General features: G+C 35.6%; 1 protein-coding gene across 1 annotated transcript in view; it reads right to left on the reverse strand.

The window, feature by feature from the left end:
* The window catches only part of GRM7 (glutamate metabotropic receptor 7), an 858034-nt gene that overhangs the window by 427539 nt on the left and 415069 nt on the right, over positions 1–15426 (reverse strand). The window contains exon 3 of the mRNA XM_054595612.1: positions 6836–6977. Within this exon, the coding sequence (XP_054451587.1) occupies positions 6836–6977 (142 nt within the window). The remainder of the gene's footprint in view (positions 1–6835; positions 6978–15426) is intronic.

A 15426-nucleotide genomic window follows, 5' to 3' on the forward strand; every position in this document is an offset into this window, starting at 1 on the left:
TGAGTAGGTGCTGATTAATTCTGAAGATGATGAAGAGATGGGGAGAAACCAAGTGGAATAAGAAAGGAAAGATGAAACTGACATAAATACAAGAAGTAAACATTCACTTGAGTGTATTTATGTAAAACTGTGGGGTTATTTATTGATATAAATAAGTTTAAACCATTTTAAAATACGTTATTAAAAGTGAAATGTGGATTGCAAAAAGTAAAATATAAAATTCAATGTGATCTGGATACTGTTGGGGAAAAATTATGTATGTTTAAAAAGACATTATTACAAACATTAAACTAAAATTTTATTTGTGGTTATCTCTGAATGTTGCGATTGCAAGTTTTTTAAAAAAAATTTAGTTATTTATTCTTAGACAGAGGGGAAGGGAGGGAGAAAGAGAAGGAGAGAAACATCAATCGGTTTCCTCTCACACACCCTCAACTGAGGACCTGGCCTGCAACCTAGGCATGTGCCCTGATTGGGAATCAAACCAGTAACCCTTTGATTTGCAGGCCAGTGCTCAGTCCACTGAGCCACACCAGCCAGGGCTGGGGTTGTAAACTTCAAAGGAATTACCTAAAATCCTAGTTTGTGATTATTCTTTCTCACCTTTAATATTTTTTTAGATAATCAAGGGGCAAAGTAACATACGATTCCTTCCATTAAAGAGTAATAGCAAAAACTCCACATTTTCCAATGAATTTAAACTAGCCATATATTATTTTTAAATCAGAATAAAGTGTCCCAGAAAAATAATTCACTCTTGTCTAAAATCCAAATTATTAGTACACATGACTGATTTAGCACCTATCTTAGTTTCAAAATCTAGATACTAATGCCTTCTCACTGCTACTCTCTGACAAGGTATTTGAAGTTAATGTTCAAGAAATCTCAAAATTTTCCATCTACAGTGTAAATTTCCTGAAAACATAAGTAACATAACATTGTAGGTCATTAACTCTTCAGACATCAGTGTGTTTTAAGATGATGTTTTGGAATAAACTTATATATGTATTGAACTCTATTACTGTGTTCAAGAGCTATTATTTCTGTCAATACCATGAATCACTGTATAAAATCATAAACACACAAATAAGCCCCAAGACAAAAAGAATGAGCATAGTTATTGAGAGGCCTTTATACATTTTTTCATCCCAAATTAAACCTCACACTACCTCAAAAACAAGAGTATTAAAACCGGCATATCACTGTTGCTATTTGCAGTAAAACTTTTATGTGCTGTGTATAATTTATTTAAAAATAAACACGAACCCATAATTTATAAATGTATTATATATTTTTAAAATGTTTAAAATAGGAATAAAAAAGATTTATGAGATGATTAAGAAAAGTGTCAGTAGAGTTGGCATAAAAACAGGCACATAGACTAATGGAACAGAATGGAGAGCCTAGAAATAAACCCATGTCAATACGGTCAGTTAATATTTGACAAAGAGGGCAGGAACATAAAATGGAGTAAAAATAGCCTCTTCAATTAAACGGTGTTGGGAGATCTGGACAAACACACACAAAAAAATGAAATTAGAGCACCAGATTACATCATATACAAAAATAAACTCAAGATGGATAACATATATATATCTTATGGTAAAAATCCTAGAGGAAAACACAGGCAGGGAAATTTCAGGTATCCTACGCAGCAATATTATCACCACTACAAACCCTAGGGAAAGGGATATAAAGGAAAGAATAAACAAATGGAACTACATCAAACTAAAAAGCTTCTACATGGCTAAAGAAAACATCAACAAAATGGAAAGGAAACCAACAATATGGGAAATATGGGAAAACATTTGCCAATGATACCTCAGACAAGGGTTTGAACTCCAAAATATATAAAGAACTTGCACAATTCCACACTAGAAAGACAAATAACCCAATTAAAAAATGAGCAAAGGACCTGAGCAGACACTTCTCCAAGGAGGACACACACAGGGCCCAGAGACACATGAAAAAATGCTCAACATCACTAGCCATTAGAGAGAAGCAAATTAAAACAATCAGACACCATTTCATACAGGTCAGAATGGTCATCATTAAAAATCAACAATCAAATGTTGGTGAGGTTGTGGAGAAAAGGCAACCCTAGTATATTGTTAGTGGGAATGCAGACTTGTGCAGTTGCTGATGAAAACAGGATAGAATTTCCTCAAAAAACTAAAGATGAAACTGCCTTTCAATCCAGCAATCCCATTGCTGGGACTATTCCCTCAGAATCCTGAATCACTAATTCAAAAGAACCTATGCACCCCAATGTTCACAGCAGCACAATTTACAATAGCCAAGTGCCGGAAAAAACCTAAGTGCCCATCAGTAAATGAGTGGATCAAAAAAATCTGGTACATTTACACAATGGAATACTATGCCCGAGAAGGAAAGAAGGAGCTCCTACCCTTCGCATTAGAATGGATGGAACTGGAGAGTATTATGCTAAGTAAAATAAGCCAGGCAGTGAAAGACAAATACCATATGATCTCATCTATAAGTGGAACCTTATCAACAATACAAACAAGTGAGCAAAACAGAACCAGAGACTTGGAAATACAGAACAAACTGACAGTGACTAGAGGGGTGGGAGGAGGAGGTAATGGGGGAAAGATGTGGAAGGGGCAAGCAAAGCAACATGAATAGGGTACTCATGGGCATGGACAATGAGGGGGGATTGACTGTGGAAGTGGGGAGGGTATGGGGTTGGGATGAGCAAGGGGGAAACGACAAGACAATTATAACTTAACAATAAAAAATTAAAAAATCTGGAGCAAAAAGGGTAATATTATGGAAACAAAATTCTCTTAAATAACTAAATCACAAAGTGTGAAAGAAAATGCCCTAAGAGCAACAGATTAAGCATTTTATAAGGAGATAAATTATACAGTTAAGGGGTGATCAGAAACAGTTTCCATGGAGAAGAGCATGTATGAAATAAACCTTGAAGAAGAGATGCACTTTCAACAGACAGAGAAGGAAAGAAGAAACACCATGAACAAAGGCCATGGTGGAGGAGTGATTAGGACACGCTGGAGGACCAGAGTCATGCATTTTGGGTGGAGAATTGGGTGAGTGAAGATGAGGCATAAATGTTAAAACAGAACCACATTTTAAGTCGTCATGAATTTTAGAAAGGCAAGCATGTATTTAAATTGTTAAAAAGTGGGCATTAGACCAGGCATTTTATGCTTCCACTGAATGTCATTTATGGACTGTCATATGTGCTAAACACTGTGATAGGGGCTGAGGATATGAAAGGAAGTTAAAAGAGGCACCATTATTGATTATATTCCCTATCCTGAACTATACATCCCCTTGATGACTTTGTAAATACCAATCAGTAGTTCTTAATTCCTTCACCATTTTCACCCAGTCCTCCAAATCCCCTCCTCTCTGGCAACCATCAGTCCATACTCTGCATCTATGAATCTGTTTCTATTTTGTTTGTTCATTTTTTGTTCTTGGATCCCACATGTAAATGAAATCATATGGTATTTGTATTTCTCTGTCCAGAGACCTAGGTGGGAGGAAACACAAATGCCCCGCTTCCCCATGCTTACAGTGTACAGAAGGTGAGAGAGTGTGAAATGAAATAAGATGAGAGTGGAATGAAGCAGAATCACCATAAAAACAGCTCAAAAGGGTCTTCATTGTATTGATGGGAGAACTGGGACCTCAAGAACTTGGGAAGCAGGACAGGGGGAAGGGCACTTACTCAAGGTGAGACACTGCTCCTATAAGTAGCATTAAACACTTCAGTTGTCCCAACTCCAGGTATAATTCTTTGTGCATTAAACAATCCTGCCAACCAAGATCAGAGCTTAACACCGGCAAGAAGGATGAATTCAGAGGTAGCATGTAGGATTCACGTGCAGGGGAGAGACAGAATGGGAGGCTGGCCATGATGAATATACAATAATTTAAGCAGAATGGAATAAATAGGCTGGGCCCTTACACTTTACCATTTTTTTTTATTGTTGTTCAATTACAGTTGTCTCCATTTTTCCACCACCACTTTCCCCTGCCCCACCCACCCCCACCTCCCACCCTCAATCCCACCCACCTTTGGCTTTGTCCATGTGTTGGTCCTTTGTATATGTTCATTGATGAACCTTCCCCTTCTTTTCCCCGTTACCCTCACTCCCCTCTGGTTACTGTCCATTTGTTTTTTATTTCAATGTCTCTAGTTATGTTTTGCTCATTTGTTTGTTTTGTTGATTAACTTCCACTTATAGATGAGATCATATGGTATTTGCCTTTCACCATCTGGCTTATTTCACTTAGCATAATGCTCTCGAATTCCATCCATGATGTCTTGAAGGGCAGGAGCTCCTTCTTTCTTTCTGCTGCATAGCATTCTATTGCATAAAGGTAGCATAGTTTTTGTGTTTCGTTTTTTATTGTTCAAATATGTTTGTCTCTGTTTTCCCACCACCATTTTCCCCTGCCCCTCCACCCCCACTTCCTACCCTCAATCCTTCCCCACTTTGGTTTTGTCCATGGGTCTTTTATACATATTCTCTGACTTGTCCCTTCCCCTTCTTTTCCCCATTACCCTACCTCCCTCCTTCCCTCTCATTACTATTGGTTTGTTTTTCCTCTCAATGTTGCTGATTTCCTTCCCCTGTTTCTCCTCAGGTGTCTCTAGCCCACTCTGCCCATGCCTTTGCCGGAGCCCAGGTTAAGTAGCTGCAAATAAAAATTTATGCTTTGGCCATTTAAATAGCTCTTTGCATCTCCAGCTGCCCATCTCTGGCAGAAGGCATCCCTGCCACTTTACACAGCTGGCTGTTATCTGTGTACTTTTTGGGTTCTGGTGCTATAGGCTGGGGATCCCCATTTATGGTTTAGACCCCACCTTTCTCAAGGGGATCCGACTGGCTGTTTAAATATCCCTCTGGTGCTGCCACCCACGGGTGCCCAGCGTGGGTGCCTAACCAGCCTTCTTGAGTCTCCACTGCACTGCTTACCAGTCAGGTTGTGCTAAAGCTGATTCTTCTGTGTATCTGGGGTTATAAGGCTTCTCTCTCGCTATTTTTCATTTGTTCATTCCAGATGATTTCTCCACAATTTAGTTATAATTCCAGATCGGTCCTGGGAAGAGGTCAGTGTGACTTCCATTCACTCCTCCACTATCTTGCCTCTTCCAGGTACCATAATTTTTTGATCCACTCGTTTACTTTACCCTTGATAAAATACAGTAACCTTCAAATTGAATGATGTATTATTTTACACTATAACACAAACATTTAATAAAACCAATGCAACTCTTTCACATTGGCATAAGTATAACTTTCACAACCACTTTATAAGAAAATATTAATATTTTTTAAAGAAGGTACATGCTTTGTCCTGCAAATTTCTTTACTAAAATTTTATTAATATATATAATATACATATAAAAATATATTTGTATATTATACATTTGTATTATATTGATATTATATATTCTCATATATATGTTACATAGTCATATATGTGTATATTTGTACTTTTGCACACAGATTTATGAAAAAAGGAAGTTTATTGCAGCATTATTTATAATTGCAAATATCTGTAATCAAACTTAATTCTCAATCAATAAGGAAGCAGTTGGATAAATTATAGTACAAATAAGAAATTAAATTCTGCATAGCTACTATTAACAATAGATGTATAGGTATTGACATTCAGGGACCCCAAAATAAAGTGATAAGTGAAGGCAAGCAGGGACCAAATGAAGATGTATACATGGTATATAGCAGTTTGCATAAAGATACAGACATACTTTAGAAGAATATATAAGAAACCAGTAATCAGACAATACATTTAGAAAGAAGTCAACTAGGAAAAGAGATTGATGAAATTTTTCTTTTACCCAAGTCTTTTTATATTTTTTGAGTTTACCAGTCATAATTGCTTTTACTCGAAAAATAAAATGGAAGGAAGGAAGGAAAGAAGGGAGTTAGGGAGGCAGGGAGGGGATTCTGGACCAGGGTGGTAGTGGTCAGAAAAAAAAAGCAGGGGTTGTTTATGTTCTAGAAACATTTTAGAGGTTAGCTCTATACGGCTTGGCCAAGAAAGTAACAAACGAGCAAAAAAGGAAGATCAAGGTTACAGCAAGATTCCTTTTTTATCTTCACCTAAGGACATGCTTATTGATTTTTAGAGAGAGGGGAAAGGAGGAAGAGAGAGCAGGAGAGAGGCATCGATGTGAGAGAGAAGCATCCATCAGTTGCCTCTTACAGTGAACCCACAACCTAATTGTGTGCCCTGATGGGATCAAACCCATGGCCTTTTGGTTTATGGGACTATGCTCCAACCAACTGAGCCACATCAGATTTTTTACTCCAAGAATGGCTGCAATCAGATTTTTTATTCCAAGAAGGATCAAGATAAGGAAAAGGAGAGGAAAAATTAGATTGAGAATGTGTAGCTATAACAAGCATGATTTTGAACATATTGAGACTAAAGCTATAGCAATACAATGAGAATTATGACATTTTTCTTTTACATTAAGAAGAACCATTTCTGGATAAAAGTCTGTTACATTTGGATATATTTTTAATAAAAGAAACTAGAAAAGGTTAGTGGTTTTCTCTTTTTATAAGGAACTGAAGACATTATTTTTCTAACAGGTGGAAGCCCAGGAGAGGACAGCAGCACACTGCAGCTTTCATGGTTCACTAAAATTACTTGCATGGGGTAGAAAAACACAAACACCTTTTGCCAATATGTGATTAAAGATTTGATTATTTGCTCCCTCTTTTCCCCTTTCTCTGCAGGTATCCTGATCTTTTCGTTTCTCAAAGTAGCAACATGCATATTGACAAATTTCACCAGTCATCCTTACTTTATATCCTCATCGTTGGCAAAAATCACGATGGCCCTGGAGTTGGGGGTATCCAAGAGCTGTTTGATAATTCTATCAAAGTCAATGGTCCTGTCTTTGCGCTCCTGGGGGATTCTGACGGACTGGGCAATGCAGAGCCCACCTGTTTAAGAAAAGAAAGCAAAGTGTCAATAAAGGTCCTACAAAGATACTAATGACACCAGTGAAAGTAACTGGGGAGGAGGATATTTTGAATTCGGAGTGCACAGCACTTCCTTTGTGATTCTGCTGAATGAGGAAGGCTTAAGACATTATGCTGAGTCCTGAGTAATTGTTCATACTTGGTGCACCTTCCACATTATGGCCCAGCCTCATTCTCTTTGTAATGCACTTCTCAATGGTTAATTATGCCCATGGATGGCAATCACTGATTCTCGGGGTGTAGGTTGAGGTTGGCAAAGTGGGTGGGAAGTCTTTAAAATGAATGTAATACACTACAATGAAGTGACAATAAATAAACTATAATAATAATAATAGGAAGAGGTAAAGCTTATGTTTACCTCTGTGACTTCTAGAGTTTGCATTCCAGGATTTTATTATGTTTCCTTCATACCCATCCTAACTTTTAAAGCTTCGAGCTAATGACATAAATCTAAAAATAAAACAATGACAGAAACACCACTAAGAACTATTATAAATCATAATTTAAAGTAACACATTTTTATGTACAATGTACTATATGATACTCAAGCTACACTTGTTTTATGTATGTTACTTCGTATTTAAAATCTTGTAAGATAGTATTACCTACTTTATGCTAGAAGATAAGGGGATTAAAAAATTAGTTTACTCTAAATTTCTCAGAGCTGTTATACTATTAATTGACAACAAGAATTTCAAGACAGGGAAATATGCTGCCATTTACTAAGCAACTTAAGCTTCTGTTTCAAGAAATAAGAAAAAAATGCTATAAATAACTTTATGCTAATAAATTCAGTGACTTAAATGAAATGGAAGAATTCCTTGAAAGTCACCAACTACCAAAACTGAATAAAGAATAAACTAAAATTTTATATATATTAAACTACTAAATTCTCAGTTTAAAAAAACTTTCATAAATAAAATATTCAGGCTCAGATGTTTTCACTGATGAATTCCACCAAACAGTTAATAAATAAAATATAATCACCACAATCTCTTCCAGAATAGAAAAGGAGAAAAAAATAATTCATTTCATAAGGTCTATGTATTACTCTAATACCCAAGTCAGATAAAGATATTACAAAATATATAAAGAAATATTATTTATGACCATACTTGCAAAAATACCCTGCAAAATCACCAAAACAAATACAATATATAAAGAAGGATAATGCACCATAAACAAGTGGATTTCATCCAAGGAACACAAGTCTGGTTCATTATTCAAAAATCAATCATAATTTGTATATAATCAGATTAAATTTAAAAAATACATAATCACCTCAATACATGCAAAAAGGGTACTTAACAAAATTCAACATACATTATGATAAAAACTGTAAATTTGGATTAGAGGAGAAATTTCTTAGCCTAATAATAGGCATCGATAAAAACATTACAACAAACAACATAATAGTGAGATGTCACAAACCAAAATTTTCTTTTTATCATTCCTATTAAGCATTTCACTAGACATTCTTGTTAGAGGGTTGGGGAGAGAAAAGAAACAAAAAGCATACAGATTGCAGAATAAAAAAATGTAAGTGTCTCCACTTGCACATGACAGGATTGTATGCACAGCAATCCCCCTCAAGAAACTGCCCCAAATCTCTTAGAAATAAAAAGTGAGTTAAGAAAAGCTGTGGGATTTCAAAATATAAAAGACAATCATATATCTAAATATCAACATGAACGATTGGAATTTTAAACTAAAAACAATGTCAATAACAATGTTACCCAAAATGCGGTGCCTATTTATAAGTCTAACAAAATATGTCTAGGATCTGTATGTTGAAAACTTTAAAATATGGTCAAACAAAATTTTAAAAAATAATTTAAATAAATTCCATTTTATGTATAGATTCAATGCAATCCCAATCAAAATTTCAAGTTTTTAAAAATATATCAACAGTTAATTCTAACACTTATGCAGAAAAACAAAAGAAACCAGAATAATAGAAATAGCTCTGAAAAAGAAAAATAAAACTGGAGAATTCATCCCAAGTATAAAACTTACTATCAAGTTACCATAATCAAGGCAGTATGGGATTTGTAAAATGATGGATACTTATAGATCAGTGGAACAGAAAAGAGGATTAGAATTAGACCAACATAAATGAAGCCAACTGAGTGTTGTCAAAGGTGTAAATGCAATCAATGGAGAAAGGGCAGTCTTTTCCACAAATGATGCTGAAACAATTGGAGATCCATAAGCAGAAATAATGAATCTTGACATATACCTCACACTATATCCAAAAATTAACTCCAAATAGATGATAGACCTAGGTGTAAAGTCTGAAACTAAAAAACTTTTAGAAGTGGAAAATCTGTATAATTTTAGGTTTGGCAATGAATTTTTGGATATGACAACAAAAGCATAATCCATAAATAAAAAAATTATAAATTGGATTTTATAAAAATTTAAAATGTCTGTTCTACTAGAAAAATAGCATTAAGAAAATAAAAACACAAGCCAGAGGCTTGGCAGGCAGTGGGGAGGATTATATATCTAATGAATGACTTGTATCCATAATAGATAAAGAACTCTTTAACTCCGCAATAAAAGAAAAAAGAAAAAAAAAACATGAAAATGGGCAGAACACCTGAATAGACACATAAAAAAAGATAGAGAGATGGCAAGTAAACATAAAAGATGCTCACTATCAGTCATTAAGGAAATGTTAATTAAAACACAATGATAAATCACTATATACTTGTTAAAATAGCATTTTGATTTTTTTTGAAGCTAACAATACCAAACACTGGGTAAGATGCAGACAAATAGAAATGCTTGTTCATTGCTGTTGGGAATGCATAGTAGTACAGCCACCTTGGAAAAAACTTTGGCATTCCAAAAATGTTAAATATAGAATTAACATACCAAGCAGAAACTCTGATTCTAGGTATTTATCTAAGTTCATTGAAAATTTATTTTTATACAAGTGTTTATAGCAACTTTATTCATAATCATTCAAACTGGAAACACCTAAAACATCTGTCAACAGGTGAATGGATAAACAAATGATGGTACATCCAAACGACAAAAGACACAGCAGCAAAAGGAACTACTGATTGATAGAATAACATGAGTAAATGTTAAATACATTTTGCCAAATGAAATAAATCAAATAAAAAAGACTGCATATTGTAGTATTCTATTTATATGACATTCTGAAAAAAACATAAACAAAAACAAAACCATAGCTGTAGAAAGTAAATAAATGGATGCCAGGGGTTGGGGGAGAAAGGAGGGATTGACTAAAGGGGACCACACAAGGGAATTCTGGGTTATGGAAATGTTCTGTATGATACTGTGATAGTAGACACATGAATCCATATGCTTATTAAGACCTTAAGAATACACCACAATAATTCAGCTTTACTGTTTGCAAATTTAAGAGAAATCAATCAGCATATCAAAGGATCCTAGATTGGAATGCAGACTGTGACAAATAAAACCTAACTGTATCACAAATGTATGAGGAAATTTCACTGAAGGACATGAGTAATAAAGGAGTTGACCTTAATAACTTGAAAAAATAATGTTTGACTTGAAACTTGAAGCAAGACTAAAGACAAAAAACAGTGTACATAAAATAGCTCTTTGATTTATAAATTTTTCACAGGGATATGATTTAGCATTTCTACATTTTCCTTCCGTATTTGAACAAAACAGTAAATAAGTTGTAGATAATGAGAGCCAGATTTCTCGCTGTTAGAGAAAGAATTATACATAAGCAAAAGAATAAGGCTAGGATGAACCATGTGATTCTAGAGTCAGAAATATCAGTGTAAACTCATGTTTGAGAGAGAAAGAGAGAGAAAACTTGCACACAAGAGCTAGTATAGATATGGACATAACTCAGCACTATCCACTGAGAAAGTCTAGAAAGAATGACACCTCATAGAACCCAACACACCTAGTACCTGGATGTGGATGTTGGTTTTGAAATATCATCTTTCAATCAATAACAAAAAAACAAAAACAAACAAAAAAACCCCAACAGATCCCTTTAAAGAAATGGCTTATCTTAAGGCTGGGACAGGGCACACACAAGATGAGACTTCAGTGTCAGGAAGCAAGAAGTACACACACACACACACACACACACACACACACACACACACACACACACAGTACATTGAGTATGCCAAAGGTCAGAGGAACCACCCAAAAGAGTATCCAATGAACAAAGCTCAGACAATATGAACAACAAATTAAATAACCATGGTATTGAATGATTATTCAAAGAATACAACATACACTTATGAATCCATACTGATATACCTAAATGAGTAAACAAATAACAGAGAAGGAAAGAATGTAACTTTCAGAAAAATTCCAAATAATAAATGTAGAAGGAAAGAGGAAAATGGCATATCACCATTAGAACATTATGATAATTGCTGCACACAAGATCCACTGGTGAACGCTGATATTACTATGGGAAACTGTCAGGAAATACTGAACATTTATCTTCCCCAAAATGTTTACTAGTTATTCTGGTGGTTTTAACATATGCCTACAATTTCTTTGATAACTCTTCCTTTGAAGAGATAGGGATTAATTCCCCTCCCCTTGGTCTAGGCTAGACATAGTGACTTACTTCAAAAGGATATATTAAAAAGAAAGAGTAACTTAACAGTGGAGAGATCTGGCAGACACTACTTTAACTGAATCACTGAGTTAAGATCACTAATGGTAAGTCATGTTGATTTTATGAGTCCCATCATATGATATGATGATAAGGGTACCCCATTTGTGTTTTATTTCCCCCAAATTCATAACCCTCATCTAATCATGAGAAAATATTAGAAAAATCCAAATTGAGGGACATTCTAAGGAAATGCATGACTTGTGATTCTCAAAACTCTCAAGATCATTAAATAAAAGACTAAGATACTAAAAACTGAATTGAATCTTGGGACATTTGAAAAAAAAGAACATTTGCATAAAAACTGTTGAAATACAAATAAATTCTGTAGTTTACTTAATAGTCTTTTTTCATTGTTAATTTTTCAGTTTGATAAGTGTACATTGCTTATTTAAGGTATTTATATTTGTAACTTAAAACTAGGAGAGGAGTATATGGGAATTCTATTTTTTTACAATTCATCTATAAATCTAAAATTATTTCAAAATAAAAATTTGCATTTATGAATACACACATATGTACACATCTACCTACCTACCTACCCATCTATCTAATTTACCTATCTACCTGTCTAGGTCTTACCTCAATAAGGTTCTTATTTACTAAGTAGAAGATCAGGCCCAGGAATCTGAGCTTTTAACAAAAGATTTAGGTCAGTGCTTATCATGCATATTTCACCTGGAGGACTTGTTAAAACACCTATTTCTGGTCCCATGTTAAGAGATTCTCATTCAGTGAGTTTTGAGTGAAGCTTCTAAATTTGCATTTCTAACAGACTCTCAGGTGATGCTGATGCTGTCAGTCTGAGGACCATATTTGATACCACTGCTCTAGGTGCTACCTCTACAAGTAGCTTGGGGAGAAGATTTGGAGGGTCATTTGCTTGGACTCTCAAACTGTTTGTAACCAGTTTAGGTAAAAATAGGATTCATGTATGCATAGTTTAGTCAAACATTTTTAGGGATCTCTTAGGATGGATCGTATGCTTTGCTAGAAGGTGTACATGATGATGCAGAGAGAGGGCACCTGAAGAAATACCCCAGGATAATGATGACTACAGTCTTCATGCTATAACTCCTCCAAGTCTGGAAAATATCACAGAGCAGGGAAGACAAAACCAAGTGAAGACCGTCCTAGGCCTGCTGAGAGAAGAAATGATAACTTTACCACCCTCTGAGCTGAAAAAGGGAAATAATTCTGGATAGAAACCCACCCAGCTTCCAATCAGGATTCAATTACAGCTGAGTGATTAAATGAATTAGAGAAAACTCCATTTGGCAATATGATTAGTGGAGGGGCAGTCTACATTCTCAAATTTAGGGCACACCCAGTGTGCACTGGGGGAAACTGATGCACAGAGTTCTGAGATCACAGGATTGAGAGGCTCACCCCCTCTTATAGAGAACTGTCCATAGCTGAGTGAAATCAAACAACTCAACAGAAGAGAGAAACTGGCTATTAACATGGTAATGGAGAAGAACATGTTCATAAAGCTAACATGTAATAAAGATTGGAAAACAGAGAATGAGGAAGAAAACATGCCGTTTTGATCGCCTGCTCTTTGAGGGCTTGAGTGGTACCTGCTGGAAAAATAGTCATTTTATTTGCTTCAGATCCATAAGAGCATGCAGCAGGCTTAAACATTTATGGATATTGTATATAGATGACTTCAACTCAAGCGTTCAATTCAGACCAAGCATGTAATGACAAGTAAATTTTCGTGAGAAGATAATGCAGGTCTTGTTTGTCTTCCAGCAAAGAATGAAGTGATTCACATATATGAACACACATGCACACAAAACACCTGGTATTTGGGTATCAGCTGGCCTCTTTCTCAATGGTGATAACTCAGCACACCACATTCTCCTCTGACCTGTAACCATATTTTCATCCCAATCTGCTGCTTTATTGAATGTAAACTTTCTCTTTGTGGATTGATTGTGTTCCACCTCAGTCCCCTACAGTGGATTCAACTTCCTGCTGTTACATCTTTCACATTACCTGGTCACAACAATATATGCACAGCCTGTATTGAGAAGACATCGGTTTAACATCAAGGGCTTAAGAATATAACTTTTGAGTGGCGTTTTATTTGCACATGAAAACTAGATGGAGTTTGACAGTGCCAGTTGGCATTGCAATTGGCAAATTAATTCACACTTCTGTGGGGAGCAAACATATAGGAAAAATTGGACAGTATCATTATAAGTGCTGCAAATAAAGAGGAATGTCACAGACAGGACAACTCCATTCATGACATGTCAACTTTGACTGAGAAAGCCCGCTGTCAGTGGCTTGAGTGTATACAAGCCTTTGAGATGATGGAAAGAATTTCCGAGTCCCAGAAATCAATTTGCTCTTCAATTTGGAGCTGAAAACTGGTCCGTTTTCTGTCTGCCTGTTGTAGCTAGCAATCTGTAACAGCAAGAAGAACCTCAGGAGTCGAACCACAGATTGTTTCCTTTAAAAATTCTTTTCTCTCTCAAATGATTATGAATTTGTTTCCACCCAATAAGCAGACGAAATAGGAAACCATTTAAAGTTTGAAACTCAATTCTGTCAGAGTTTATACACAATACAGTTCTACTGATTATTTGGTTTATCATTTAGACAAGCCAATTCAATTTCACAAATAGTATTTATTGAGACTCGATTATGTGAAATGTTCTCTAGAATTTTTTAAAGAATAATATGTGAAAGCAGTAGAAGGAAGCCTTAAAAATAACCTTGTTTAATTCCCCAGTACCAATGGGGAAAATGAGGGCCAGAGAGTTTAACAGAAGTAGTATTAATCATAGCAAAGGGACTGGTGATCATTGAGTTTGTCTATGTGTTACATACCATTCTAAGTGCTTTGTATCATTGACATAATCTGTGGTCATACAACCCCATGACCCTATGATCTAGGTTTGCAAACATTCTCATTTGGACAGGAGGAAATGGAATTTTTGTGAAGTCAAGTAACTCATCCAAAATCATAAATTTAATGACAGAGGTAAGACAGCACTTTTGTCTTCATATACCTTACAAATAGAGAGAAGAGTAGGACAAATGTTATTCAAGCAAAAATTGATGGACTTAACACATCTTATTAGAGAAATCACCAAAGGTTTTATGCAAGGTATTCACTCTCATGTGGGCCAGTTCAATTCTGTGGAGGGTGCTCATAGGAGGATACTTAATGGAGAACAGAGACAGGCCCAACTGGAAAGGTCATTTTGGATATGATTGTTCAAGTTTCCATTCCCCCTTATTTTTTTGCTGATAGATTGCTGGTTATGCTAACAGTGGTGAGAAGTCCAGTCAAAAACAATAACCTATTAACCATCATAGATAAAGGGATCAATTTTGTTCCCTAATCTCCCAACCTCTTTCAAAGTAGAAATGACCATGTTAACAATGAAACAGGCAGGCATTTTTCTGGGGACAGTTCTGGGGGTGGGGACACTGTTCTGGAGAGAGAGAGACAGACTGACCTGGTTCTTCCTCTAGCCTTGTGGATATTATGTCTGGAGTTCTTATTGTCCTCTTGCCACCACTGGACCACAAGCAAAGTGATAAAAACCAACACATTAAAATGGTAAGACAGAAAGATAGAAAGAATCAGATTCCCTGGAGCCATGTAAAACTGAACAGAGAAAATACTCCGGCAACAACTTACCTATGGACTTCCTGAAATTTGGAAAAACAAACTACCTCTTTATTTAAAGGATAAGCAGTCAGTGTTCTTTTATTTGCATTTGAACACACTCCTAC

Source organism: Pteronotus mesoamericanus, unplaced genomic scaffold, assembly GCF_021234165.1.
Source record: "Pteronotus mesoamericanus isolate MK-2021 breed Mesoamerican mustached bat unplaced genomic scaffold, CSHL_Meso_final scaffold_54, whole genome shotgun sequence".
NCBI lineage: Eukaryota > Metazoa > Chordata > Mammalia > Chiroptera > Mormoopidae > Pteronotus > Pteronotus mesoamericanus.